Below are 27,019 nucleotides of genomic sequence, written 5' to 3' on the forward strand. Positions count from 1 at the left end.
GGGTGGGGTCTCAAGTGCGCAAATTAAAGTTAGGCACCCTGCCAATAGAAGCAGCTACACCCGTGTCATGCGCCCCGCACGCCTGTTGGGGCACAATCTCATAACCTGGAGAAACAAACCGTCTCAGTAGATCCGGAGTTGGGCAACGAACACTGCCGGCGAAGATGTAGGAACCGGAGAATAGTGGACGTTTCCTTCCCCACCCGCGGCAGCCATTTAGACAACGCATCACCGCCGCTACCGGCGACGACGCGTCCATTTACATAGAGTAGCCATCTATCATGAGGGTACCCCTCTTGATCATCGCCGCGAAGTAACCACGAGATGCCCCCGTACCGTAACGGGAAGTGTAACGGCTATTCGTTACAACGAAGTGGGGCTCGCTCCACCGCCTCCGCTGTTCTTTTTTGCCGAGATCATCGCCGGGTATGACGTAGGGTTCACATGTATCGAGGCGGTTAAACTTTTCGCCTCCAGCATATATGTCGGGTGGTGTGCTTAGTAAGCGGGCGAGTTATGCGCGGGGAGATTTCTGCCACATTGAAAACCATCACAGATCCAGCGGTCATGACATCAACCTATCTGCACCAGCGCCCTTAGCTAACCTTATTGCAAAAACATTTTCTTTTGTTAGTCTCAACGTCCTCGAGACCACCTTCGACACCGGCACCATAAAACCATATAAACTCGATGCCACGAGAGGCCGCAGGTGAAATCTCATTTGGGGCGCACCTCCTACATTTTAGGCACACAATTCGCAAGCGACGTGGTTGGGGTTAACTCGATACGACGCGATGGTCCCGCTAGCCTGTCGGTAGCGTCTTCTTCGGCTTCTGCTTATGCCAGTTTCGGCTAATGTACGGTTAATTGGGTTTAGCCTTGCCCCCCTCTTCCATTTTCGTTAGGCATGCCGACCCTCAGTGAGACCCGCAAAATCGGATGCTGCAATCCCGCGATCCGTGGTCTCGATTCTACTATTTCTCGTGGTGCGGTCGCTGTGGTGTCCAAGTCCTTTTTGTGCCACTTATGCTGACATTGGCTCACTTTATTTGTGACATGTCTCTCGCCCGCGAACTGAATTTACTAACGACCCAACAATACCCCAACTCGTCGAGTCGATATTGTTCTTCCAAGGGGCGGGAAGGAAATTTTAAGTTTAGTAATTACTTTATGATTTCGATGCAGTTGGTGTGGGTTTGTTAATTATGGGTTCTTGGTAGTCTCTTCCCCCCTCACTGGCTCACACTAGGAGCGCGCTACCATACACTCCCCAGCCATCGCTCTCATCGCAACCATGAGTGACGAAGACGAGATTCCTCATTTCGACAGCCAGGATGAATTGGACCACCCGATGAAGGTTCTTGCCGTCCTCAAGACCGATGAATCCCCCGAAGGCTCGCTTGAAGAACGGCTCGTGGCTGGCATCCGGACCCACGGGGCGATGAACGACTTCTTTGACGACTTTGATGAGAAGATCGCCATCCCCAACGAGGGCCACATCAAGTATGAAGTTGGTAGCGACGGCTTGGTGGTGATTCTTGCCGATAACGAGGAACTTTTCGACAAAGTCGTCAAGTTTATCGACGACGTCAGCGCCAAGTTGGAGGAGGAAGACGAGGAAGAAGCCGAAGATGATGAAAGAGACGAAAAACGCAGAAAATAGGGTTTTGGGACACCTGGTGGGACAACCAGACTTATAGACACACATATTTTTGCTACATTATTAATGACATACACTTAGTTAGCGTCGCCACTTTCGGTAGATTCCCAGGTATAAGCAAATCCTTGGAGTCGTAATAACATGAATGCCTTACTCGGCTTCAACAGCTTTAGTCCCTTAGCTGGGTGAGCGTCTGTTTGATTCAATATGGCTCGGACATGGGTAGTGCGCGGCCCGGGTGGTGGTCGCAGTAAGATCGGTGTCCACCACAAGTGCTCGACACCATGAACAACTGGAGGGACATCGACATTGACGCCTTGGAGGGCGAGTACATGACTCCGGAGGAGCTTGTGCCCAACATCCCTCCGGTGCTGGCGGCCCAAGTTTCCCAATCCGCCCAAGAGGCCAAGCAGGCAATGGCTCTGGGCCAATGGTTACAGGCGCTCCAAGTAGTGTTGTCGAACCCGCCCTACGTCACCGATCTGCCTCAGGTGAAAGAACAGCATGCTCAGACGGTGTTTGATGTGTTGGTTGCCGTGAGAAACAACCTGGGACCCCAAGACTTGGGCCCTAAGTTCATCCAGCAATTGACCCCTGACCAACAAGACACCCTCATCAAATACCTTTACAAGAACATGAGCACCCCTTACGGGGCCAAGCAAGGTGGGGTTTTGCTTGCCTGGTTTGAAAAGACGATTGAAATCACTGGTGTGGGTTCGATTGTCAGATTTATGAGCGATCGCCGTACCGTCTAATCTGGTGGCGACAATGTTTACGATAAAATACACAAATACAGTTTCACTAGGTATTGTTCAGCAAAGGGATGTAGATATTCTGGGCTATGTGCGATCATAAATTCAGAAGCATGTGTAGAGACATCATGCAATGCTTCAGTAGAAGCACACCACCACCGAGTTAAGGACGGGGCCATGCGATTGGCTAAAATACCTGTAACTCCAAGCTTACTGACCGTAACGCCAGGATCCGTCGGCAACGCCTTTTCAGGTACGTTGGGAATCCAAACTTGTCTGCCATGATTTTCTCATTTGACATAATGGAGAATCTATATAATTTCAAGGCTACGTTTGACTAAGAAAGCGAATCCTAAACGGTGTATCCGTCTTGCCGTCAATTCATTGATAGTTTGGAGTACGGTTCTTGCCATGTAAACTGAGTAAGAACATGACAGGCGAGAATCTACGTCAAAAAAATCCTTTTTTCATATCATTAGTCATTATCTATAAACCTAATACTTCGACAAGATCTTCTCGATGGCTTCAACCAAGATGTCAGCGTGCTTTTCTTCGAACACCAAGGTGGGTCTCAATCTGACCGAGTCTTCGGCACAGCCACCGATGTTGACACCGACGGTCTTCATGTCCGACAAGAACTTGTTTCTGGCGTCGGCAGAGGGCAACGACCAGGCGATGAAGGTACCTCTGTTCTTGCCTCTCAAGTCACGCAAGTATTGGGGGTACTTTTGCGCCAACTTGTCCAACTTGCCGTACAAGTAGTCACCGACACGAGCGTTGAGGCTGACCAAGTCGTGCTTTTCGATCTCAGCACCAATGGCGCCACCGATGATCATTCTGGCGGGGTCACCACACCAGGTGTTGAATTGTCTGTAGGCCACCGAGGGTCTGAGAGCAGGGTCGTGGAAGTAGTAACCGGCGGTTTGGAACTTCTTCGAGAAGGTCACCAAGTCGGGGGGAGTGGGCAATTCGAACCATTCGTGGGCCCAGAACTTACCGGTGGCACCAACACCAGTTTGCACTTCGTCCATGATCAACAAGGCACCGTGGTCCTTGACGATCTTTTGCAAGCCTTGCATGAATTCCTTTGAGGCGTGGTTGTCACCGCCTTCCGATTGGATAGGTTCGATCAATACACCAGCAATGGGCGAAGGCCACGACTTGAACAAGGTTTCCACGATGGCGAGGCATCTCTTGTCTTCTTGTTCGTTTTCTTCCTTGTGTTGGTCCAAGGGGTACTTGTACGAGGGGTATTCCGCCTTGGGCCACTTGAAAGCGGGCATGTCCAACTTGTGGATGGGCTTGGAGCAGGTGGCCGAAGCCGAGGCAAACAATCTCCCGTGGAAGGCGCGTTCAAACGACATGATCGCCAATTCAGGAGCACCAGGAGTGGCGTTCTTCATCACCGAGGCGTTTTCTTCGGCGGTGAAGGGGGCCCCCTTTCTCTTTTGTTCTTGGTACCAGAAGAACACGGCCTTGAACGCCAATTCGTTGGCGTCGGCACCGGAAAGACCCGACCACACTTGGGTTTGGCCCTTGGGGGCAACCTTGAGCAAACCGTCGACGATTTCCTTCATGTCGCTCGAAGGGAAGTTACCTTGAGCGGGTCTGTCGACGAGGGCTCTGATCATCTTGGGCGACTTGGCGGCTTCGATGAGGGCAGGGTTGTTGTAACCCAAGGGGATCGAGGCGATTTGAGCGTAGACATCCAAGTATTCGTTGCCGTCAACGTCAACAATGTAGTTACCGCTCGACTTTTCGTAGTCAGCGACAAAGTAGACGGGTCTCGAGTCGAAGACCTTGTCCAAATCGGCAATCTGGGCCTTCGATTGAGGGCCGGGGAATTCCGAAGTCACAACCTTCGGTTGCGAGGGTTCGCTGGGGAAGTACTTTTCACAAACCGACATTGAACAATCGATAAAGAAACCACCTTGCGGATCGTGGCTCTTATATAGTCTACGGTTGCCGCCCCACTTGGATGTATGGGGTAAATTTCCCGCTAGCCGCTAAGGATCCGATGCCATCTGCAGGATGTCATAATGTCGGCTAAGAGAATGCCATCGAATCAAGGCGGGACATCGGGGAACAAGCAAAAACTGCTCAATGCCAGCTATGTCTATTTTGATGGGGCGGTGTGATGAAGTCCCAGTAGCAAGCCTATCGGCAAGCGTAAATATTGCTACTTTTTTCATGATGTATTTGGCGCACCACACTCATGGTCCCTATTTTTTTCTGGTTAGCCGCTAAGTTCAACAGCCATCATCCGCGCAATTTAGCCGCTAACGACGTGGCCGACAAATCGTGATCTTCTCCCAGTTGCATGATCACTAGCGGCTACTGGCGTGGTTTTGAAAACAAGACCTCATACTGAGTCGGCTTATACTCGACATGGTAGTCGACGAAGACACCTCACAACATCGTAAATATTGAAAAGCCTCATATAGCCAACATCATATCAGGGAACACTTGCACGACCAGATCGCTACTACTTCTATAGGCTTGTCAAGGGCAACGGGTGAACTTCGATCACACCTTGCAATAACCATAACAGAGGTCAGTTGGTGGAGATCACGTGAGTGACATATATAGATTCGCGATACTGATAGCCGCAATATTAACTTCACTCGCGACTAGATCGTGGCAAGTGAGGCGATATAAACGCAAAACTTTATTCTATCTCACCACCCGTAATGTCCATTCCAAGCGTCATAGCAGTGAGCAACTATTGCCGATCGTAGAATGAAATAGTGCCAGTAGAGATGACGCAATCAGTGTTACATAATCCCACGATAATCGTTACGCCATCAATCCCACAATCTAGTCTATCCACCCACTATGACCGCCCCGAGATTTCCACGGGTAGCCGTCATCGGAGGAGGGCCTGCAGGCATGGCATCTGCCAAAGCGTTGGCCCTTGAACCCAACAAGTTAACCGCCATTGACGTGTATGAGCGCCGAGATCGCCTCGGGGGCATATGGTACTACATGAACACCCCGAAAGATAATGTGCTTCCGCCAATTCCTTCAACTCTGTGTGAAGATCATGAGGTTGTGCTTAAGCCAGGCTTTATCCTGAGTATGTACACCTATTTGGAGACTAATCTTCAGGTGAAGTTGATGGAGTACCTGAACTTACCTTTTGAAGGGGGCGATTTTCCACCCAGAACGAAAGTCTACGACTATTTAAATGAATACGCCAAGACCATCCCTGAGTCAGTCAACGTCAAATTCAACTCCGACGTCGACGAAGTGAAGAAAGAGGGCGACGTGTGGAAAGTCACCTCAAACGGGGAATTGATCGAATACGATGCAGTGATTGTGGCTAACGGTCACTTTGATCTCCCTTTCATACCCAATGTGTTTGGTTTATCAGAATGGAATGAGAAGCGACCCAATACTGTCACACATTCTAAGTATTTCGTCACAAGTGAACCTTACAAGGGGAAAACGGTGCTTGTTGTGGGTAATGCCTGGCTGGGAATTGATGTTGCCGTTCAGGTGGGGGTAGTTGCAAAGAAGGTGTACGTTTCGTCTCGCACACCAGAAAAGATAACAAAGATCGACTTGTCTCTGGTTGAAGAAGTGGGTGTCATAACTGAATTCGATCACGAAAATCAACGAGTGATCTTAGCCGATGGGACTGTACTTGAAAACATTGATGCTGTGATATACTGTACGGGATATCTTTATCAAATGCCATTTCTCAAAACTTACGGCGATCTAATCACAGAACATGTAATTAAGGGCTTGTTCCATCAGACGCTTTACGTGGAGGATCCTTCCATCCTGTTTGTGGCTCTACAAAAAGGAGTTTTACCCATGCCACTCCTGGAACTTCAAGCTGCGATGATCGCTCGAGTTTACAGTGGCAGATTGGCACTCCCTCCGACGTGTCATATGAGAGCGATGCTGAATGCCGAATACGAGGCACGTGGTGACAAAATCCATGAATTCAACTATCCCTTAGACGTCGAATTGTACCGACTGTACTTTAAAGTTCTCGCCGATCGACCGGGATTATTGGATCTGGGTCTCATCCCCGTTTATTGGGATGATGAGATGAAGAAGGCGAGATCCGAAACGAAAGACTTAAAACTTGCCCGTATCAAGGAAATTTTCAAATGGGCGGAACACTTGAGAAAGGAAGGGAAACCATTCACCCTTGCGCCACATAAACGTGGTGAATTTGGTCACTGATGATCAAAACAAGAAAATGAAACCTTCTTGAAGATAGATGAATGGAATTACCATGATGTCCTCATGGATTTGTATGGAATACGCTAGATTATGTTGCAATGACTTACAATTTAGCGTATGTAAGGAGTACACATTTCCTTCAGTAAGGCCAACTTAGAGGTAAAACATAAAGAATTGACACTCGCGAATCATGGAAGTTAAACCTAGTCTCAACCAAACTAAACCTTCCTTCAGCTCATAGAACGAGGGAAAAAGGTTAGGTTGTAGACAGCTAATGGGTTTTTCGAAACCTATCGCCACGAAGAATCGAAAATCGCTCTTTCCCTCGAAAATGAGATGGTTCCATTCATCTAGAGGTTGATAGAACTTCTCTAGGAGTGGTCAATTCTCTTCATTTTCGATTTGAAATTATCATTGACCTACCTCTACCTCCACATGAGATAGTTATATAGCCGTCACAACTTAACTAAGAGTGCAAGACACGTTATAAACTCGATAGGTACACATTATTGGTGACAGAGATATAAAATTGAGTCAAATCCGAAGATCACACCTAGCGGTCTAGTGATAATGATAACGATAGAATTAAAAATTAATCCGCCCGCGTGGCCCAATGGTTAAGGCGCTCGACTTCTAATCGAGCGATTGTGGGTTCGAATCCCGCCGTGGGTTGTTTTTTGCTTCTGTCACTTTCGATTAATGTAATATAATCAAAAGAAAGCCATTCGTTTTTGTCACCTTTGCATCGTATGTCTATATTGCGTCTCTAATTTCACACACACACTCCGAATCACGAGTATATTTCTTCCCCTGCAGGTGACCACATTGTCAATGTAAATCAAGAAATGGGTAAGCGACCAAGGTACATATTTTCAATATCCAGACAAATTCGGATACCAATTTTGGTGTTTGGGTGAACTTGACGTGTAAAGCATCATTCGCGCGTTGCCGCCACAATGTCTTACTTCGACGATCATAACCTAGATCCTAATAGTCCTGATGGCAGAAGGCAAGGATCAAACAGCACCCGCTCTCAGCAAACCTTAGCGCTGGCTCTCAATCAGTTTTTCGTTGGAGGAACCGCCGAAGCCTCTGAAGTTTCGTCCGCTCTCCAAGTGATCAACAGTGAACTAGCTGAACAATTACTTGAACAATTGAAGGAACCTTCAGAAGGGGTTGACGATGAGTTTCTTGCACTGTTGGAACGCGTCTCGCCCAAAGTGATTGAAAAAGAACAGTGTCCTATTTGCACAGCTAACTACTGTGAAGATCCCCATCCCCTTGTTGTCAAACTCCCCTGCTCCCTTAAGTCAGGGAGTATAGATCACCACTTTGATTTAGAGTGCATCGGGCCGTGGTTGAAGGTCAATTCCACGTGTCCGCTTTGTCGTTTTGACGTTCATGACATTAAGAAGCTCAAACGAGAGAAGTTAGAGCGAGAACTCAAAGAAGCGGACGACGAGGATGAGGATGACTGGGACGACAATTACGGGTGAACTTAATATAGAGCATGGCGTGGAGAAAAGCAAAGGGGTGTGTGATGCTATCGTTCGTATCTTAAAGCTATGTACATGACTACTCGTCCTTCTTGGCCTTGGTAGGCTCCACCGCTTCCTCAACGGCTTCCTTCACTTCTTCAACCACCTCCTTAACCTTTTCGTTCACCTGCGACGTCACCTTGCTGGCAGCATCCTTGATGTCCCCAAGAGCCTCCTTGACAGCCTCAGTAGGGGTAGTGGCACTAGACAGGTCCACCGCATCTTTCTTGGCAGCCTTGGCTTCCTTCTTGGTGTCCTTCAGATCGGCCTTATCAGCTTCCTTAGCCTCTCGTTTGGTTTCCTTTTGCTCTTGTGGCTTGCCATCCTGTTCGGGGGCAGTAGTATTGGATTCAGCTTGGGCTTGTTGGAACAATTCACCGTTCAACAATTCCTTGACCTTCAAAGCCACGGGGTCATCCAAGTCAGCGTAAGCTTCAGGCAAAGTAGCATCTTCAATCCATTCAAGGCCTTGTCTGGTGGTGATCGAGGCCTTGTATTCAACGGTATCCAAAGCATACTTGTTAACATATGACAACCACAAATCAATCACTTCGGGGTTAGCATCGAAAGCCAGAATTTCGCGATTGTAGGTCACTCTGTGGAAATTTTCCTTCGACTTGGCTTGAGCGAAAGGCGATCTGATGACAGTATACAACCGCTTTTCGGTTTTGAGAGTTTTGAGCTTGGAACAAGGGATGTTTAAGTAGTAGGCGGCCCGCAACATGAACTCGCCCGCACGGATCAAGTCATCCTCATTGTAACCTCTTAAGGTGATAGTGGCACACTTTTCAGCGTGCTTGGGCTTGTGACGAAGCGGCTTGTACTGCAAAAGCTCGACATTGATGGGCACGGGCCGCTGCAGCACCGGGTTGACCTCATTGGGGGAAATGTATTGCGGGTCGTATGAGAAAGGTTCCAGAAGCAACGCCAGCTTGAACGCAGCATCTTCAGCAGCCTTCGAGGCTTGCTTGGAGACGTACTGGTCGGGGGTTTGCTTTAAAAGCCTCCGTCCAGAGCTAAGGTGTCGTAACCACCGCATAGTATCCTGGCCGGTTCGATGAAAAATTTTGTCCGCGCTAACAGAGAAGAGTGAACCAAATGGAGGGTACTCAAGATTGGAAAATTTTAAATTGATTAGTATTGTAGATTAGCATCTATTGATACTGGAATGCATGTTAGATGGCTTCATTAAGCTGGTTCTGAAATTTTCTCGCCTCAAACATACCATCAAAGTCGACTACTCAAAAATCTCGACATCCAATACATTTGTAGTTACAGCTTCAAGAAAAGCTATTAAATCAACCAGCAAGTAAATCCATACTCATTTCGAACTAAAGCTTCCGCCTACAGTTGTGTGTTAATGGTGGATGTTTATCGGCTCGCGCCAAAGCTCTCCTGCATTGTCTCCATCATCTGCGATGGGGAAGGCTTCCAAGGATAAGCGGGATCTTTATTACCGGAAAGCCAAAGAAGAAGGATGGAGGGCTCGGCTGGCCTTCAAGTTGCTACAGCTAGATGAAACCTTTGACCTTTTCACCAATACCAAGCGGGTGGTGGATCTCTGTGCCGCCCCCGGGTCATGGTCTCAAGTGCTCAGTCAGAAATTGAAAGATGTCCCCGATTCCCGGGTGGTGGCAGTTGACTTACAACCGATGATGCCCATCGAGAACGTGACTTGTTTACAAGCCGACATCACTCATCCCAAAACATTGAAGTTGATCCTCGATGTGTTTGGCGGTGAGCCCGCTGACTTTGTCTGCCTGGACGGGGCGCCCGATGTCACTGGGCTCCACGATCTCGATGAATACATTCAGGGCCAGCTTGTGCTTAGTGCGTTACAATTAGCGTGTTGTGTTTTGAAGGAAGGAGGTACATTTGTGGCGAAGATTTTCCGGGGGCGAGACATTGACTTATTATACTCTCAACTTGGGTTCCTCTTCGACAAAGTTGTTTGTGCTAAACCTCGACTGTCACGGGGTACTTCCCTTGAAGCATTCATCGTGTGTATGGGCTACCACAAGCCGGCCGGGTGGGAGCCTAAGTTGGATGAGCTGATCAGTACAGAAGAGTTCTTTGCTGGGGCCAATATCGGCAAGCAAGCAATGACCGAACAAGCAGACTACGGCGTAGCTACTGAACCTCGCGTCATCGCCCCATTCATCGCTTGTGGTGACTTGTCAGCGGTAGACTCTGATGCTACTTACCGTCCCGGCAACCTCAAGGGGTTGGACCCCGTACAAGCTCCCACGGCTCCCCCTTACAAGCAGGCATTGGAGTTGAAGCGGAAAAACCAAAAAAAGTCAACCTAATCAATTGTATATAATTTTTAAATCACTCAGTTGACGACTTGATTTCAACGTCTGGTGTTCTATGGTGAGAGTGAAGTAGAGAGTCAGACAATAATACATTACATTGAAACGACCAACAATCAGTATGCCAGGCTCACCCGTAGCTTTATTCACCAAATCGCCTATCTATTGAGACGAGCCACGTGATGAGGCCCCTAACCTTCCCCACGCTCCCTAGATCACATCGCGACGCGCGCTTATCACTCTACAAGCCACAACACACCACCCCCTGGCAGTTAGCGCCACTATGAAGCGGCGGCTTGCTGAATCGGACGACGACGTTCGTACGGCAAAGCGGGCTGATTACCTGTCGGACTATTCCCCTGATGATAGTGAGACCGACACCAATGGCAACCCCCCTCCAGCGGTGCCTGCGCGTCCTGATCCGAGACGGTTGGACTCAAACCTGGATGTGACTCTGGAACTGGAACTGGAATCAGAAACACCAAACGGTCTTTGGGATACCGAGCCTGCCAAATCAGGGTGGATCCAAAAACTCGAGCTTTTCAACTTTATGTGTCACGACCATTTTGTCATCAACCTTCACCCGCAAATCAACTTCATCATTGGTCGTAACGGGGCTGGCAAACTGGCCATTTTGACCGGTCTTCTCGTGGCATTCGGGGTGAGGGCCAATGACACGTCTCGAGGCTCGGCAGCCAAGGATTTGATCAAACACGGGAAGCAAACGGCAAAGGTGCGAGTTACGTTTGCCAACGAGGGCGTCGAGGCGTACCAACCAGATGTTTACGGGCCTCTGATAACTATCGAGCGGAAGCTTGTGCAAAAGGGTGCCCACTCTTACCTGTTGTTGGATAGCTCCGGCAAGGTCGTACTGAAAAGACGACGCGACCTCGATGACATGCTCCGCCGTTTCGGAATCACGGCTGAGAATCCCATGGCGTTTATGTCGCAAGAACGAGCGAAGCAGTTTCTCAAGGACACCAACGATTCGCAAAAGTTTGATTACTTCCGTCAGGGTGCTATGATTGACGTCATCGAGAAAAACTACGTTGATCTGGAAGAGAAGCTTATCAACATCCGCCGAAGAATAACCCAAGCACAGGAACTGATGAAACTGATAAATTCTCGATACCAGAAGCTTGAAAAAGAACACAATCTGTATCTGGATCACCAAACGTTACAAGCCGAACTTGCTGCTTTGCAAGGGCGGGTGCTTTGGGAGATTGTTCGCAAAATTGAGTTGAAAATTGATGCGTTTGTCGAAAAGGAAACCGCTTGCCAGGAGGACATCACCTCTCTCGAGGGGGAACTTGAAAAATTGGAGACCGAAATGGCCGCTCACGATGTTCGGAAACGTGAACTTCAGGATGTAGTTGAAGAAGCATTGGCTATTAGGGATCACAACCGATTGGAGGCTGAGAAAGCTAAAGATTTCACATCCGGACTTAACCAGAAGTTAAACGCGGAAAAGGCTCAGTTGTCTGAACTTGAAAATAAAATCATCAAATGCCAAAATGATATCAAGACGCTTGAAGGAAGGTTAGAAGGAGAACGAGAACGTCTCGAGCAACTGGGGAACTCTCGCGATATCATCGAAAAGGAATTGCATATCGTTGAAGAGCAATTATCTCAAGTTATACTTGACTTTAATGCCGCTCAAGCAGCAGTGGATGAAGCGGCGGAGCTTCAACTCCCGGCAAACCTTGGAGATGAGTTGAGATCAGCTCTGGACGAAGTTGACCGGCTTAGTAGACATGTGAGTCAACAAAATCGAGATCCCTACCAAGCGTGGGGGCTGGGAATGCGAAACCTTGTAGCTGCTATTAAACGAGAACAAGGTTGGAAGAATGAACCAATTGGGCCGTTAGGTGCCTTCATTCTGGTCAGAAGTATCCCAGGATTCAAAAACACCGAGTGGCAGAAACTTGTTTGTACTGTTTTGGCAAAACAACTCAACCTGTTCGTCGTTTCATGCGAGTCTGATCGTCGGCGGTTGGAAGGTTTAATTTCAAGGTACATTCAACATAATGGTCCCCTGGTAATCACGCGTAAGTTTGCGGTATTTGACTTTTCCCAAGGTAAACCCAGAGATTGTAACACCTTAGTTGATATCTTGGACGTGAGCGATCCCATTGTTCAGTGCGCTTTAGTAGACTCTAGTCAAGTCGAAAGATATGCCATATTGACTCAGGACGATCAACAGGCAATTAACTTAGCAGGAAGATCGCAAATTGCCGGGGTGTACATATTGCGTGGTAATGGGGGCAAAGTGTTAAAATCGGTGAATCGTACGCTCAAACGTGACCCTATCTACTTCGACGAAGGTCTCCCGAGACTAGCTGTCAAAAATGAAGACTTTACAGAACAGTTAAGAGAAGCTCAAAATCACTTGGCGGAGTTGCGGAACCGCGAAAGAGAGGAGCGGGAAAAAATAAGACGGCGTAAAGAGCAGGCATTATCAGCTCGTCGTGAATGCCAAGAAGAGAAAGCGAAGCTAGAAACCAAGATTTTCGCTTTGCGAGAAAAGTTGGCTGAGGATCTACAAGCACAGGTCGACAATCTTCAGAATGCCTTGCAACATGAGTTCAGACGTCTTGAATCGCATCAACGGTTGCGAGAGTCATTGACTGAGCAAGTTGCAGCGATTAGTGCCCAGCATCAAAGCGCTAAGGAAACTACAGAAAAGCTCAAGCAGGCTTTTGCGGCAGCAAATTACCGATTAGATATGGCCAAGGAAGAAGTTCGGACATTTGACGTCAACAATGCTGCGTCGGAACATCGTGTTGCCCAATTGAAGAGTGATATCGATGACCGTCAGCAAGAACTTGAAAAAATTCGCCAATACCTTGAAGAAGGTCGTACAAAACGCGAGGCTCGAGTTTCTCAAGCTGAAGAGATTGTCAGCAGGGAGCAGAGTGGACTTCAGCCAACCGATACGAAGGAGCTGTTGGCTCGTCGGTACGAAGAACTTGACCTCAAGGTCAAGCAGTTGGCAAGTGAGCAGAGGCGTTCCTATGAGGAGTGCTTGCAAGAATTTTTGAATGTCCAACAAGAGAGGGAAGAAGGCAAGCGTACATTAGAGGAAATGGCGGAATTACACGGGCAGCTCCGCCAAGACCTTAACCACCGGCAGGAGAAATTCATCGATGCTCGTACCAGAAAGCAACGTGAGGCTCGTCAAGCATTTTCTCGTTGTCTTGGAATAAGGGGTTTTGATGGTAGTCTTTGTTTTGATGAGGATAGACGCCGTCTTTCCATCAGCGTTAGTCGAGAGCGTGATGGCGATATGCGTGAAGTCTCCACTTTACTGGGGGGTGAGAAACTGTACACGCAAATCTCATTTTTATTGGCCATTTGGCGTATCATGGAGTCCAAGATCAGAGGGCTCGATGAGTTCGATGTGTTCATGGATTCGGTAAATCGGTCGATTGCCATCAAAATGCTTCTTCAGGAACTCGAAAAGTATCCAAAGTCGCAAACGATTCTTGTAACCCCGCAAGACATCTCAGCAGTTGGTGATTTGGATCGCGACGATGTCAAAATTCATCGCATGAATGACCCCAGGGCGTAGCAAATTTACGCAATATTTATTTTAATGAGACATCTTTTTCAGATTGATTAGTTGTAATATCTATGTGCAAGTTTCCTAAGATCTTTTGCGAAATGCCACTTCCTCTGGAAGTTTAAACAGAACACAAAACATTGGCTTAGTCGGGGCGACCTTTCTCACCAAATGGAATGAGCAAGCCTCGTAGGGTAGGTCATAATTGATCAACTTTTGTATCTTGGCGTGTACTCTCCGTTGAATTTCATCTTGCGAGGGTTCAGGTTGTTCCTCGTGTGAGTATTTTTCGAAACAGTGGCAATGAATCATGGGCAACTTGAATTGAGGATCAGCCTTCACGATATCCTCAACATCCGCGTATAATCCTTGAAATTCATCAAGGAAAGTGAGAGCCAGGTCTGGCAAGTTCATGACATAATGGGCAAAGTATTTGGGCAACGGCACTTCGTATGTTTCAACAGATTTTTCCAGCTTGCCATCTTCAGTTTTTCTCTTTTTTGTGACCTTCTTCTCTTTAACCGTTGGCTGTTGTTGTTGCCAATTCAAAAGGAGCTGCGGCAGCTGACGGATAAAATCACGGCCATCCAAGTTGAAGGGTTTAACGTAAGATCCAGTCTTATTAAGATCAACGTTCTCCACCAAATATTTATAGGATTCTGGATTCAAGTCATTAGCCAAGCAGAAAACACCTTTCTTACCCGCAGGCACAGCAAATGGACCCACACCGGCAAAAACATCGCCAACAACTTCTCCCAGCTTGAATTGACTAATTAAGCGATCGTGTTCTGTACTCAAGCGCAGGTTCCAATACACTTTGGAGAAGTCGAAGCGAAAGCGGCAACCACTCTCCAGTTGTTCAACGTTCAAATCATCTCTCCCTGCCAATAACTTCATCGGGAACGTACGAAATTTCGTATCGATCGTATTGATTTTGTCGACCACGGTTTCGATCTTGGGGTTTTTGTCGAGAATCACCTGGCCGATGAGTTCGCCGTAAGGCTTGAACTCATCTCGGAGGTTCAAATGTGCCACATGACCAGCTTGAGCATATCCCAGAGGTACATCATCGAGTAGATCTTCTGGTAAGACTGCTCTTAAGATATCGTCGGTTTTCCAAAATGAGTAGTCCAAGTCCATTACGTATGGACGGACTTCAGCTCCAAACAGAGTGAGAAGCTCGGTGGTGGCTGGGGCCAAATCCAGAGGCTTTTCAAGGTCTCCACGAAGTAACACACCCTTAGATCCGTCGACATTCACCACGTGCTTCACACTGGGGATGTTGAGAATATCATTCTTAGCTTCCTTGACAAACCGTCCCAAATATTGTGGTTGAGGGAAGTAGGCCACAAATAAATTTAATCGTTTCTGGAAGAACAGACGGTCAAGTTGAGTCATGCCCCGGTTCACGGGCGGCCCGAATTTGCTTTCCATGAGGATTCTTCTCGAGGTTCTGTTTAGATAATGGTACCCTCGCTGGAGGATGAAATTCATACTCGCACCTCCCAGTGGAAGTCTACTTAATGACTCGATCAAAGATGATTTTCATAAAAAATTATAGGAAAGCACATATCTGAGTGTCACGATTAACTTAATACTACTAATGCATTGATTCTTTTTATGCTCAACAGGTGTTTCCATTCTTCATAGTAAGACATCATCTCATCGCACGCGCGAACAAAGACCTAATCCACTCCACATACCACGATGTCGGTCATTAGTATAACCACGCCAGCACCAAAGAACAATGATGTTGACCTGGATGAAGAGATGGACAACGTTCACGAGGCGATTGTCACTCCGGGTGAGCTTGTTACCACCGACCCTGTGTGGATGAAGGGGCATGGCACATACTTTTTGGATGACAACACTTACTCAGCGGTAGCAGGGCAAGTGCTGAGAGTTAACCGGTTGCTCTCAGTGATTCCGCTTCGAGGGAGATACCAGGCGGAGACAGGCGACCATGTGGTTGGTCGAATTACAGAAGTTGGTAACAAGAGATGGAAGGTCGACATTGGATGTAAGCAGGATGCAGTACTCATGTTGGGGCTGGTCAATTTGCCCGGTGGTGTCCTCCGACGGAAGCTGGAGAGTGATGAATTGCAGATGCGTAACTTCTTGAAGGAAGGCGATTTGCTCAATGCTGAAGTACAGACTGTATTTAACAACGGTATGGCGTCTTTGCACACTCGTTCACTCAAGTACGGGAAATTGCGTAATGGTATCTTCATGAGAGTTCCTCTGTCACTTATCCTTAAGCTGAAGAATCACGCGTTCGATCTTCCAGGGAATGTTCTGATTATCCTTGGCTCAAATGGTTATCTCTGGCTCTTCAAACCCACCAGTATCCATCGCCCTCAAAAGCACGAAGTTGCGGAGAAGATCTTGGAATCGGCGAAGCTGACATTCACTACGCCACTGATCACCCGTCTCGAAGATGAATCTTCGTGGGAAATCTATAGTGATGTCAACGATCCGATTCCAGCTGCTGTTCGTCAAAATATCACCCGGTACTACAACGTCATTAAGGCACTTGCCTCTTGCGAGTTGGGGATCACTGAACAGCGTATCATCTTGGGATACGAAGCCCTGATGGGGTTCGAAGGCATCGGTCTGTTAAATGAAAAGGAAGCGATGGAATCTTTGTGCAATGAAGTGCTCAGATCTGAAAAGATGAGAGGGCAGTGATGAGGCATCGATGATAAGTTTCAGCATACCACTATTAATGAACCAGTCTAATTCAGGCGGAACTCGAGTAATGATAATGATCATGAAATAAAATACAAACATACGCAAGTCTGATGACTTCAAAGGCATTTTTAGGAGCAGACTCGACTTGGAGGTGGCATATAGTGTTTGGTTATTCTTCTTAGCAAAGTCACTTTTTCAAGTATGTTGGTTTCTTAGTCAATACAAATGAGATACAAATTGTATGAAAACCGACTTCAAGAAGTCAAAAAAACATACACGATTAATTATTCTACTCGATAAGCTGAGAAATTGCAAAAATATATGCGAATTTTGTGGATCGAACACAAGACCTCCAGATTTCAGGACCGAAGTTGACTTCAGTCTGGCGCTCTCCCAACTGAGCTAAATCCGCTTATTGTGATTTTTCTAAGTTTGGTGACTCATATAGTAACGTAAAATGTAATCCAAGAGTTTTTTGTGATAATGAACCAAATGTTGGTACAATGAATGCAACAGAGGTATCATTGCCATTTAAAGTGTTTTCTAACGGAATCCAGGAACTGAAATGAAATATTTGCGTTTTTTTGAAATTTCTGGACATAGGACGGGACCTCCTGCTGTTTCGAAGGGCATTTTGGTTATCACATCATTCTGGAGGTTTACAAGTTGTGTTTTCTGACAACGCCGACATCGAATGCGACGTTTTCCGACGATAGCTGGCTCTCTGTAGCGTCTTCTGTGCAAGCTTTTGAAGTTTAAAAAGTTAATTATTAATGCACAGTGTTAGATAAAAGCCTCAACGCTAGTGGTTACCCTATTGAGCTGCAACTCCTCTGGTTTCCAATGGTAAAGTCAAGAATAAGCAGCCCGCAGTCATGAAGAGGGCTCCACTCAAATAGACCGGGGCACCCAGACTCAACGTCATAGTCAAGGAGGTAAGCGGACCCAACAAGCCAAAGCTACGATTCCAAAACAGACACATAGCCAGACCTATTGCTCGTTTCAGTAATGGGTAGACTTCGGGAGTGTAGGCATACATGGCCCCGTACAACAATGTGGTTGTAAATGATATACCACAGTTATAGAGTAAGTATGATGAGAAAATAGTGTCTTCCTTGGACGGTTTTGCCAAAATGAACAAGTACATGAACATGCCCGTGAGAACACCTCCGAGAGCACCAATCCCTTTTCGGCCTAGCCGTGGGTTCTGAGCCAACTTTCCAGCGACTACACCCAGCGGTATCAGGAACACCGACTGAATGGCGTAGTCACGGTATGTTTGATTGAGCGTAGATGCTTTGGTATTAAGGTAGATTGGAAGAAATGACAGGAACAAAGGGTATCCCATACCACAAAGTGCCCATATCAACCAAAGCCTTATAGTTGTCCGCCTAAGATCACCATGAAGTAAGTCCGAGACTTGAGTTTTTGTTGATCCGATCGATTGATGCACTCGTTCCTTCCAGCTTGCTTTAATATTGCCTTGTAGAGCATTGTCAGAGACAGAGTGCTCACCAGTATAGTTGACTGCGACCCGAGTACCATTTGATCGTGCAATGTGGTTAAGGATAGATTCGGTTTCAGTGAAATCTCCCTTGGAAGCAACATACTTAGGCAGTTCTCGTACCGGAAGCATTCTGCTCCCCGCGAACATGACAATGGTGAGAATCCCAAAGATACTATAAGCGTATCGCCAACCTTTGTTATCATTTGGAATACAATCCACCGCATCAACACAAGTGTGCTTAGCCACGAGCGGCCAGCCGATCATTGCTGCCGTAAACAGGCCTAGACCCCACGCAATCAGCTCATAGAGGATCCAGTGTTGATGGCTGGGAGGAATTTCTTCCACAACCAACATCAGAGCAACTGGTTGATTACCCCCAATGTTGAAACCCACAAATAGCAACAACACACACAATAAAAAGAACGAATGAGCAAATGATGCGAGGAGGCCACAAACTCCAGCACTGATCAAGGAATAATTAAATGCTTTCAATCGCCCGTAGCGATCAGCGGCTAACGGCCATACCACACACCCCACTGTAAGTCCAACATACTTGGCAAACACCGTCCAGGCTACGTTGTGACTCGAGAATTCTCGCAGAACGGGGAGCGATATGAGGGATATGGCAAACATCCAGAAATTGTCATAGAACCGGCCGAGTCCTCCCACGGCAAGCACATAGTACTGGTATCTTCCGAAACCAGCTTGCTCAATATCTGAGGTGACTACTCGTACCACAGCATCTTGAGTGGGACTCATATCTCGACCATGGCCTGTTATCACTTGACGATACGCGTCGACATGAAATCAGCATGCAGGCTAATCAACCAGATATCGAGATAGAAGTCGAGAGTGAATCAGCTCAAGCAAATCACTAAAAAAATTGGAATGTTTCCATCGCGATTGGGTTACAATGAGAATGTGTAAATTATATGCCTAGGCCCTTTCGGGGTAGCTGTACAAGTGGTAGTAGTCAACGACCTGGCCGTCTAAGTTGGCCTCACCTTCAATGGGCAACAAAAACACGTTGCGCCAGTCGGGTTCACCCAATACCCAGAAATCGATCCAGTTTTGCTTAGGTCCAAAATCGGTGGGGATCTCTAGTCTTTGTTGGTCGGATTCGTCAAGGGTACTCTTAAGATACATCTTCACCGTCAACACGAATTGGTCAATCCCCAAAATACGCATACAGGTGTTTAATTGGTTCCGCAGACCCGGCTTGGGCGCTGTTAAGTCATGGACGTTCGTCTCTTTGGGACCGAAGTCCAGCGGCACCGTCAGATGGTTATAGGTGCTGTCACGACCGCGTCCACTTTGTAGGTGAGCGAGTTCCCAGGTAGTCACGCCTCGAAGCACTTGGAACAGTTGCACTACGGTGACGAACGTCAACCACACATACTGCAAACAACACCACACCATTAAGTTGAACAAGAAGTGGTGGTTGCGGAACCCGTAGCACATATCCTCGCTAAGCAACCAGCACTCGTCCTCGTCGGAGTCGTATCCATCGGCTTCACGAGCGTGGCGTTGACGGTTGAAGTAGGCGAGAGTCAAGTAACTGAAGAGCAAAATGGCTAGGTTGAGCGCATAGACGAATCCGAGGAAAAGCTTGTGATTGCGGACACCCACTTCATTGTACACCCAGGGACAGTAATGATCGTACCGGGCAATAAGCCGGCGCAGATGGCGCAGATATCTCAGTCGAAGGGGTTTGCGAACAAAGGTGTTGACGTCAAAGTCGTCGGTGTCAAATCGGCCGGCTTTGATGAGATCACGCACCTGGCTCAAAATGACCTGGTTATCAGCAGGAATCGGCACGTACCCGGGGTTGAGCATCATCGTCTTATAGAAGCAGAACGAGAACACCCCAATAACGACGGCCATCGCCACACAGGTGAAGTAGTGAGACCGCCACAAGTTGGGGAAGAGCACCCACAAGAACAGCACAATCGCCCAAAAGGCAGTGCCCGAAAAGACACCCGCCAAGAACGGGGTTTTGGCTAACATCACCTCTTCACGGATGTACACTGGAGCGACAAAGCCAACAATGATGGCAGCAGTAGCCAAACAAGCAACGATAGCGAGGAAAAGCTTAGGCACAAACAAACCTAAGCCAAAGGATAACACTGCGAAGCAGAAGGGAAGTAACAAATACGGGGCGAAAAACGTCACCACCTTTGCTATCAATTGGCCCCGTGGCAGAATCACCAGGGCGGCGTAGTTATTTTTAGCCGTACGGCCTTCTTCGCGGAGAGTCTTAAGCCAAAGCTGTTCGCAGTTCATGTCGCGAGCCACGGCAAACGAATCCTTACCGGCATTATTCTCAGCGAATATGTCCAGTCCCGCTTCGACTAATCGGCTAAGGGTGTTGCGTTGTCCTCGCATGAATGCCCAGTGAAGAGGGATGAATTGTTGGTCGTCTCGTTTTGTAACATCGGCACCAAAACGAAGCAAAGCATTAATCGTCATGATGTCTCCTTGGTAGGCAGCCCAGTGAAGCAGAGTACGCTGGTGATCATCGACTTCGTCAATGTATACTGCGGTAGGTTCTTGCAGCCTCAGAGGATCGCAACATACGAGGAGCAAGTAGATAACAAGAGTAATATTGCTGGAGTGGACAGATAAATGCAACAGGTTATACAGCTGTCCGTCACGGAGACGAGGGTCGGCGTTGCCATGAGTCAAAAGGTAGTCAACGATGTACACGAGCCCATTACGACACGCCCAGTGCAATGGGGACGCCTGGAGCTCACCCCCTAAGGCGTTGGCATCAGCGCCCAGCTCCACCAATAACCGCACCACCAGTAGTCGGTTGTTGATGGCTGCCCAATGAAGCCCCGTGATGCCATCGTCGGTAAAGGCAGTGGCTAGTTGAGGGTCGTCTTTGATAAACTGTTCCACAGCGGCTAAATCGCCCATCTGACAGGCAGCCATAAACCTCAGGATATCATCTTCAGGAGCTGGCGGCAGGAGCTCAGCTGACTCGTCGACATCGTCCAAAACGGGGGCCTGGGCGGCGCCATTAGAGCCATTGGCTTCAACGCCGTTGCGGGCGTCGTCTTCATCGGTGAGGAACGAGTCGTCGGTGAGAGCAGCGTCAAGCAAGGCCTCCGTCGAGTGTATCGACGAGCGTTTCGGCTTGTCTCCGACCAGGCGTAGCTCTACTTCGTCCATTCGAGTGCTGCGAGAGCGTGGTGATAACGGCTTTTTCAAATCGCACTCAGTGAGGCTGGGGGGTGGTGGGGGGCGGATTTAGAAAGGCGAGGTTCGAGGGTGACCTGGCTGCGCCACAAAATGTCTGTGGGAGTAGAGATAGGTGAGTAACTCGGTGGATGTTAGAGTCTGAAAAATTTAGTGGTATTTTGGTCGTCGAACGGTAGTGGTAGAGAACAAGTGCTCATAAGCACTGGAGCCGGGGTATACTCGGTGCCCGATTACAGGGGGGGATGTAAGTAGTGGTACAGTAATAATCAGATCCTCGGCACGGTGACGTAAACTGATGAGACACCTCGATGAGTTCCCGTATGTTGTTGGGTGTGGCTTTGATGAAATGTCCCCGTGCTGCAAACCCGGTGGCGATGTGATTTCCCGCGGAGAGAGATGAGCGGTTGCGAGCAACCATGATAGATCCGCTAAACCAGCATCACTATTGTTGTCCGAGTTTGGAGAATGAAACTCACACTATGATGTAATAACCAAAGCTGATGAAATCCTGAGAGAATGCCAAAGTCATGTAGGAGTGAGTTGTCTCTATTTGTTCTCTTCCAATTTTCTGAGATGCCAAGCCTATTTCATGGTGGAGTCGCTTAAAGAGTGTTGATTAACTCATGTTTGAGTCGAGTATTAGGTGAACTAAGTCGATTCGGAATTATTATTATCACCCTGTGATAGGTTTGCGCTTGCTAGGTACAACTGGGGGACCCCCTGCTTAATGCAAGTTAGCCAGGCACCACCCGGCCAATTCCTCAAGTTAACTCTGGAACCAGCTATTTTCAGACTGACATGCGCTAACAAAAGTTTCTCCCACATTTGCAAAGAATACAATGATGTAACTTTTATAATGTGGATACTGAGTTTGTTATAAAGTTCTTTGGATCTCCCCTGAGGTGCCTCATGTAGCAGATCGATACCCTGTGAATTTCATGCCTCGGCGTTATGATATGCAGGACGTTAATACCCGAAGTTGTTATAAGAGTGTGATGTGTTTGCATCAAATATACACAAGTCTAAATCGTTACGTGGTCGTTATCATGAATGTATTTGCAAATATCGTAATTGTCAAAGTAGCTCACACAGACTCACACATCCGCCGCCACCTTTACCCTTGGCCACGCCGATAAGCACGTCGCCGCCGGTTTCTTCATCGTTAGCCACATCGGGCACGTTACTGAAGTCATCGACTTCGTCGTCGCTTGGGGAGAATAACCGGTCACGTCCCAGAGCCGTCCACAGCCGCGTGAATGAGAGCCCCACCTCGGTATGGTTGGGCCGACTAGCAGTGAACGGAAGGGTATTATGGAATTGGACTTCGCCGGTCTTACGGTTCAACAGGCAGAGAAGCACGGCATGGGTGACGGGCTGGCGTGCGTGGTAGCGAAGACCAAACGACGGGTACCGGCCCCCAGTGGCATCGAAGTGGCCCTCGTCAGCGACGATCTGACGGTAGACGTCACGGTAGCACTCAATGAGGTCCTCGCAACCAGCTAAAGCACCTGCAGTGACGGCAGCGTCCAACACTCGGTCGCAGTAGGTGGAGATGTCGACGTCAAGCGTGAACAAGATGTAGTTGAGGTTCAAGTTAATGAGCGTGGTCAGGGTGCTGGTGGTGGTGAGCTGGTCACAAAGCACTTCGGCGAGCCCCCGGTTCCACTGTTTGAAGAACTCAATGTGGTAGCTGTTAGTCATGGTTTTCCGTGCTAATGGCGTCCCTTCCAAATCCACGTCACGACAGAAACCCAACGAGCTAGCTAGTTCATTAATACTACCGCGTAAACCCTCAGCTCGTCTTACAACGTCATGAGCCTCGTGGTCCGTGGCAAAGTGGTTAAGGGCGTGGCTGGTTTCGGCTATAGTGGTCAAGAAATACAGCTCTTTAAACTGGCCAAACGGTTCCACGTGCATCCATTCGAGCATCTGCATTTTCACCATATTGCTTTTGATACGAGCCAGGTGGAACGTCTTGTACCGCAGGCGGGAGTCGCGTGCCGGTGTCGGCAAGAAGCGGAGGTCGTGGTGCTTAAAGTCGACGATGCGGCCCAGGACGGGGATTTGGAGCTGGCTGCCGTAGCGGTCCATGGCTTGTTTCACTTTTGGGTGCACTAGAAGTCGAGATATCACTGCCAATTTGCGTGTCACTGTAAGCAGACGAGCCATACATTTAGGGATCTGACACGGGCCACAGAGAAACCGTTGAAACAGCTGAATCTGGCCAACAAATTGGGCTCGGTCAAATCGAAAAAATCCGTCGATAACTGCCCGCTCAAAATTGACGTGAGTGAGCACCATGGAAAAGGGAGTCAGCGTCGGAGTGTTATACAACGTAAACACCAGCGCCGCCTGGAAAAACGCACACGGCTGGACGCTGAGAATGGCGTCTTTCTCCTCCTGAGATAGCAGAGCGTAGGTACGGTTTGGCGGGTCGGTGGCGTCTTCGTCGATGTTGTCGTCAGTGTCCATAGGCATGGGGGTGTTGGCGTCGCTCTGTCGCATGATGGCGATCTTGGTCCGTTTGCGTGGCGGCGGTGGGGGCGCTGCACCGCGGTGACGTGAGCGTTTCCGGGGAGGTATGGGGTCGCTCCAGGCTACTCCAAGCCGCCGTTGCCATAAGAAATCATCAAGCAGGTCCTCGAGGTTGGCAAAGAGGTTATCGTCTGCCGGCGCGTGCACCGGGCGGCACCGGGGTTCGTTGATACGAGATAAATCGAATAATGGCAGGATCCCTTGGTAGTGAGGGAACAGCTCGATGGCGCCGATGATGCGCTCGAGTTCGGCAGCAAGCAGCGACGCTACCTCTTGGGTGGCGACCAGCGCCTCCTTTGAGCACAGAGTTCTTGCCACCGGCGGTGTGGGCACGGGGCGCAGCTCCCCGCGCGGCTGGTAGATGGAGAACTGGTCGATATCTCGCATCCACTGGTCCATCTGGCGGATGCGGTCCTGGAGGCGGTCGTGGGTGCGGCGGATAGCGTTTTGCCGCTGGAGGGGCACCGCGTGGGCCCGCCCCAGCAGGAGGAGGATCAGGTCGTGGTAAGGGTGGTAGTTGTCGTCGAAGGTCTCCAAGAACTGGCTGGGATCGCCGCCGTCGTCGCTGGTGGCGGCGGCGTCGTCGGGGGCGCCGGTGACGGGGGCGTAGTACCACCGATTGAACAGGTTGACGCTGGACACGTTGACGAGCCGGACCAGCCGCCTGGAGTCGTCGGGGGTCAGGGGCGGGGGCATGGCTGGCGCGGGCTCCGCTTGCTGTGGTACGGGGGGTGGTGTGGTCGGGTAGCCAGTGGCCTGCGTCTCCGCGCACACCAGTGTACAGTATATGTAAAAGAAACGGAGGGGTGCACGCCTGGAGCCTCGGCGATCGGCTAGGCGAGTGGCGACGGTTTGGGGGTATTTTACGGCGGGATTGATACAGTAGAGATCAATTGGTTCACGTGCATGAGGTGGTGGGGAAGGGGAATTGGCGGTGTGGGTGCTGGGGGAGGCGTAGTCTTTTGTGGCTAGACAGGCAGAGCGGGGATACCGTATGTGCCCCTGGCAAATGCAGAAGAAGCTGTACAGAAAATAGTAGAAGCACACCATAAAGTTATGGAAAAAACCATCAAACCTGAGTCATTTGCATAAGTTATAGTCAGGTATTCGTTGTGGTTATTGGAATAGACGATAAATCCGGTAAGTGCGACAAGGGGTAGAGTGTGTATTTGTTACCCGTACTAGGGGGGGAAGCTCGCAAATTGGTCAGTGTGCACGTTGTCCTGAAATCGACGACATTGATCGATTTACTAACACCAAGACGAGTCTGAAACTGATGACTTTGAAAGATAACTTGATCTGTCATGAAGGGCTTCGCTGTTGGGTAAAGACTGCTGCGGTGGTCGTTTGGTCGCGAGACTATGAATCCTGAGCTCACATGGGGTGATGACGATACAGAAATCGTGATAACCAAGATTTCAAAGTCCACTCAAAACATGATTTGATTTGATTTCATTCATAGGTGGTTGGTTTCTTTTTGAAATAATCTGCTAATCATTTTTGGTTCGTTCTATGTCGGTGGTTTGTGGCGCTCTTCGCATCGATCTGAGCCGCACGAAGGGGGCCATCACATACTGTGTGCACCAGCATGTCGCTGAGGGTATGGATCCGGGGCGCCGTCTGCGGCGTCGACAACTGTCGCCTGCGGCTCTACCAGCGGACCGATGGGCGCATGCGGTGCCAGTTTGGCCACATCGCCGAGGGCCTGTTCGAGTTCGACGACGAGGACGAATTCACCGCCCCCGGGGGCATATTGACGCGCCGGGTCAAGCACCTCGAGTTGCTGGACCTGGGGCGGTACACCCAGAGCCAACGCCTGCAAGGCGTCGTGCAAAAATCCCAGGAAAAGCTCGAGATGGCGGCGAGGTTCCCCATCTACTTGCGGTGTCTGCAAATGCTCCTCCAGCGCTACCTTCGCATCATCATCCGCCTCGCCGGGATCGAGGCGCAACTGGAGGTGATCACCGCCTGTGTCAAGCGGCTCTGGATCAAGTACGCTCGCAATTCGCGGCCGCCGCCCGCCGCCCATATGAGAATCGACAGCTGTCTCGCCACCTCGGCTGAGTGTATCACGATCATCTACGTGGCATGTATGCTCCACGGGGCCGGCCCCGTGTACGTCGACGATCTCATCACTTGGTGGCGAAACAACGACATCCCCACCCTGCAGATCGCTAAGATGGGGTGGTTCGACGACCCCGAACTCGAAGCCGACCGGATTGAGACGAAATTGTTGTCGACGTCGGGCTATCCCGTCCGCAGTCTGTTTGAGAAGCGAGTGATGCACGTGGTGAACCGGGCATTGGGGAGCTCGAAGATGATAGCGGTGCCGATCAATTACTACACGCCATTTCTCTACCGGTTGGTAGCGCGGCTCCATCTCCCCCCACGAATCGTTGATGTCGTCCGCGCCATCTGGCCCCAGCCGGAGATTGTCATCAAAAAATCGCCGTCCCGGATCAGACTCGCCGAGACGATTATCGCCGCCCGCGTCGTCTACATTGCTAAACTCTATGTGCGCCAGCCGTCGTTTGATCGAACCGAGTGGAGCGCCGCCTATAACCGCGCCCGCGTCGAGTTTCGTCCGCTCGATATTGCCGAATACGGCCACCCTGAGTTGTGGCTGGAGGCCCAGATCAAGGGCTACCTCAAAAACTTCATCGACAAAATGGTTGACCGCTACACCGACAGCGACCCGTCCACCCGCGTCAGACGGCTTTTCAAAATGTTCGATTACACCACGGTTAACCCCGACGAGTTGCCGGATCGGGCTGAGCCCGCCCTCGGGGTGTTAAGTGTTTCGGAGTTTAACGCCGCGCTCGTGGCCGAATGTGCGCGGATGCTCTGCATCAAAGATGATGTCTTTCTCGACTATACCAATTACTTGGGGCATTACGTAAAAGAATTTATTTTTGAAATATCTGAAGGTTACAGGGGGAGAGGGCGACCACGAAAGTTAAAAGAACCTCATGCTGCCATCACCAACGACGACAACGGTGACCCTGAAAGTGATAACAATGAGGAGCCCTCCGACGCCGAGACCGTACATAGTGAGTAGTAA

At 49.2% G+C, this 27,019-nt stretch overlaps 14 protein-coding genes across 14 annotated transcripts; 8 read left to right on the forward strand and 6 right to left on the reverse strand. All coding sequences in view use genetic code 12, as the record gives it.

Annotated features, from left to right (window-relative positions):
* Positions 1-1,294: 1,294 nt before the first annotated feature.
* On the forward strand, positions 1,295-1,663 carry DIURU_002950 (uncharacterized protein; the record flags this gene model as incomplete). The annotated part of the gene is made up of 1 exon (XM_034155658.1): positions 1,295-1,663. One exon carries the CDS (start codon positions 1,295-1,297, stop codon positions 1,661-1,663), a length of 369 nt encoding a protein of 122 aa, XP_034012238.1.
* A 281-nt stretch (positions 1,664-1,944) lies between these two features.
* ARC15 (Arc15p) lies at positions 1,945-2,415 on the forward strand (the record flags this gene model as incomplete). Its single annotated transcript, XM_034155659.1, has 1 exon — positions 1,945-2,415. One exon carries the CDS (start codon positions 1,945-1,947, stop codon positions 2,413-2,415), a length of 471 nt encoding a protein of 156 aa, XP_034012239.1.
* Positions 2,416-2,906: 491 nt separating this feature from the next.
* Positions 2,907-4,319, reverse strand: UGA1 (4-aminobutyrate transaminase; the record flags this gene model as incomplete). Its single annotated transcript, XM_034155660.1, has 1 exon — positions 2,907-4,319. One exon carries the CDS (start codon positions 4,317-4,319, stop codon positions 2,907-2,909), a length of 1,413 nt encoding a protein of 470 aa, XP_034012240.1.
* Positions 4,320-5,247: 928 nt separating this feature from the next.
* Positions 5,248-6,609, forward strand: DIURU_002953 (uncharacterized protein; the record flags this gene model as incomplete). Its single annotated transcript, XM_034155661.1, has 1 exon — positions 5,248-6,609. The coding sequence occupies one exon, from the start codon at positions 5,248-5,250 to the stop codon at positions 6,607-6,609; it is 1,362 nt and encodes a 453-aa protein (XP_034012241.1).
* Positions 6,610-7,565: 956 nt separating this feature from the next.
* On the forward strand, positions 7,566-8,105 carry DIURU_002954 (uncharacterized protein; the record flags this gene model as incomplete). The annotated part of the gene is made up of 1 exon (XM_034155662.1): positions 7,566-8,105. One exon carries the CDS (start codon positions 7,566-7,568, stop codon positions 8,103-8,105), a length of 540 nt encoding a protein of 179 aa, XP_034012242.1.
* Positions 8,106-8,184: 79 nt separating this feature from the next.
* DIURU_002955 (mitochondrial 37S ribosomal protein uS10m) lies at positions 8,185-9,186 on the reverse strand (the record flags this gene model as incomplete). The annotated part of the gene is made up of 1 exon (XM_034155663.1): positions 8,185-9,186. The coding sequence occupies one exon, from the start codon at positions 9,184-9,186 to the stop codon at positions 8,185-8,187; it is 1,002 nt and encodes a 333-aa protein (XP_034012243.1).
* Positions 9,187-9,565: 379 nt separating this feature from the next.
* On the forward strand, positions 9,566-10,456 carry DIURU_002956 (tRNA methyltransferase; the record flags this gene model as incomplete). Its single annotated transcript, XM_034155664.1, has 1 exon — positions 9,566-10,456. One exon carries the CDS (start codon positions 9,566-9,568, stop codon positions 10,454-10,456), a length of 891 nt encoding a protein of 296 aa, XP_034012244.1.
* A 286-nt stretch (positions 10,457-10,742) lies between these two features.
* Positions 10,743-14,030, forward strand: SMC6 (DNA repair protein; the record flags this gene model as incomplete). The annotated part of the gene is made up of 1 exon (XM_034155665.1): positions 10,743-14,030. One exon carries the CDS (start codon positions 10,743-10,745, stop codon positions 14,028-14,030), a length of 3,288 nt encoding a protein of 1,095 aa, XP_034012245.1.
* A 75-nt stretch (positions 14,031-14,105) lies between these two features.
* On the reverse strand, positions 14,106-15,455 carry DIURU_002958 (tRNA (guanine) methyltransferase; the record flags this gene model as incomplete). The annotated part of the gene is made up of 1 exon (XM_034155666.1): positions 14,106-15,455. The coding sequence occupies one exon, from the start codon at positions 15,453-15,455 to the stop codon at positions 14,106-14,108; it is 1,350 nt and encodes a 449-aa protein (XP_034012246.1).
* A 273-nt stretch (positions 15,456-15,728) lies between these two features.
* DIURU_002959 (exosome non-catalytic core subunit) lies at positions 15,729-16,709 on the forward strand (the record flags this gene model as incomplete). Its single annotated transcript, XM_034155667.1, has 1 exon — positions 15,729-16,709. One exon carries the CDS (start codon positions 15,729-15,731, stop codon positions 16,707-16,709), a length of 981 nt encoding a protein of 326 aa, XP_034012247.1.
* Positions 16,710-17,526: 817 nt separating this feature from the next.
* DIURU_002960 (uncharacterized protein) lies at positions 17,527-18,978 on the reverse strand (the record flags this gene model as incomplete). Its single annotated transcript, XM_034155669.1, has 1 exon — positions 17,527-18,978. The coding sequence occupies one exon, from the start codon at positions 18,976-18,978 to the stop codon at positions 17,527-17,529; it is 1,452 nt and encodes a 483-aa protein (XP_034012248.1).
* Positions 18,979-19,155: 177 nt separating this feature from the next.
* On the reverse strand, positions 19,156-21,393 carry AKR1 (palmitoyltransferase; the record flags this gene model as incomplete). Its single annotated transcript, XM_034155670.1, has 1 exon — positions 19,156-21,393. One exon carries the CDS (start codon positions 21,391-21,393, stop codon positions 19,156-19,158), a length of 2,238 nt encoding a protein of 745 aa, XP_034012249.1.
* A 1,104-nt stretch (positions 21,394-22,497) lies between these two features.
* On the reverse strand, positions 22,498-24,654 carry DIURU_002962 (uncharacterized protein; the record flags this gene model as incomplete). Its single annotated transcript, XM_034155671.1, has 1 exon — positions 22,498-24,654. The coding sequence occupies one exon, from the start codon at positions 24,652-24,654 to the stop codon at positions 22,498-22,500; it is 2,157 nt and encodes a 718-aa protein (XP_034012250.1).
* Positions 24,655-25,630: 976 nt separating this feature from the next.
* DIURU_002963 (uncharacterized protein) lies at positions 25,631-27,016 on the forward strand (the record flags this gene model as incomplete). Its single annotated transcript, XM_034155672.1, has 1 exon — positions 25,631-27,016. The coding sequence occupies one exon, from the start codon at positions 25,631-25,633 to the stop codon at positions 27,014-27,016; it is 1,386 nt and encodes a 461-aa protein (XP_034012251.1).
* Between the last annotated feature and the right edge of the window lie 3 nt (positions 27,017-27,019).

The sequence above is a fragment of the Diutina rugosa genome, assembly GCF_008704595.1.
Source record: "Diutina rugosa strain CBS 613 chromosome Unknown scaffold18_size221135, whole genome shotgun sequence".
NCBI lineage: Eukaryota > Fungi > Ascomycota > Pichiomycetes > Serinales > Debaryomycetaceae > Diutina > Diutina rugosa.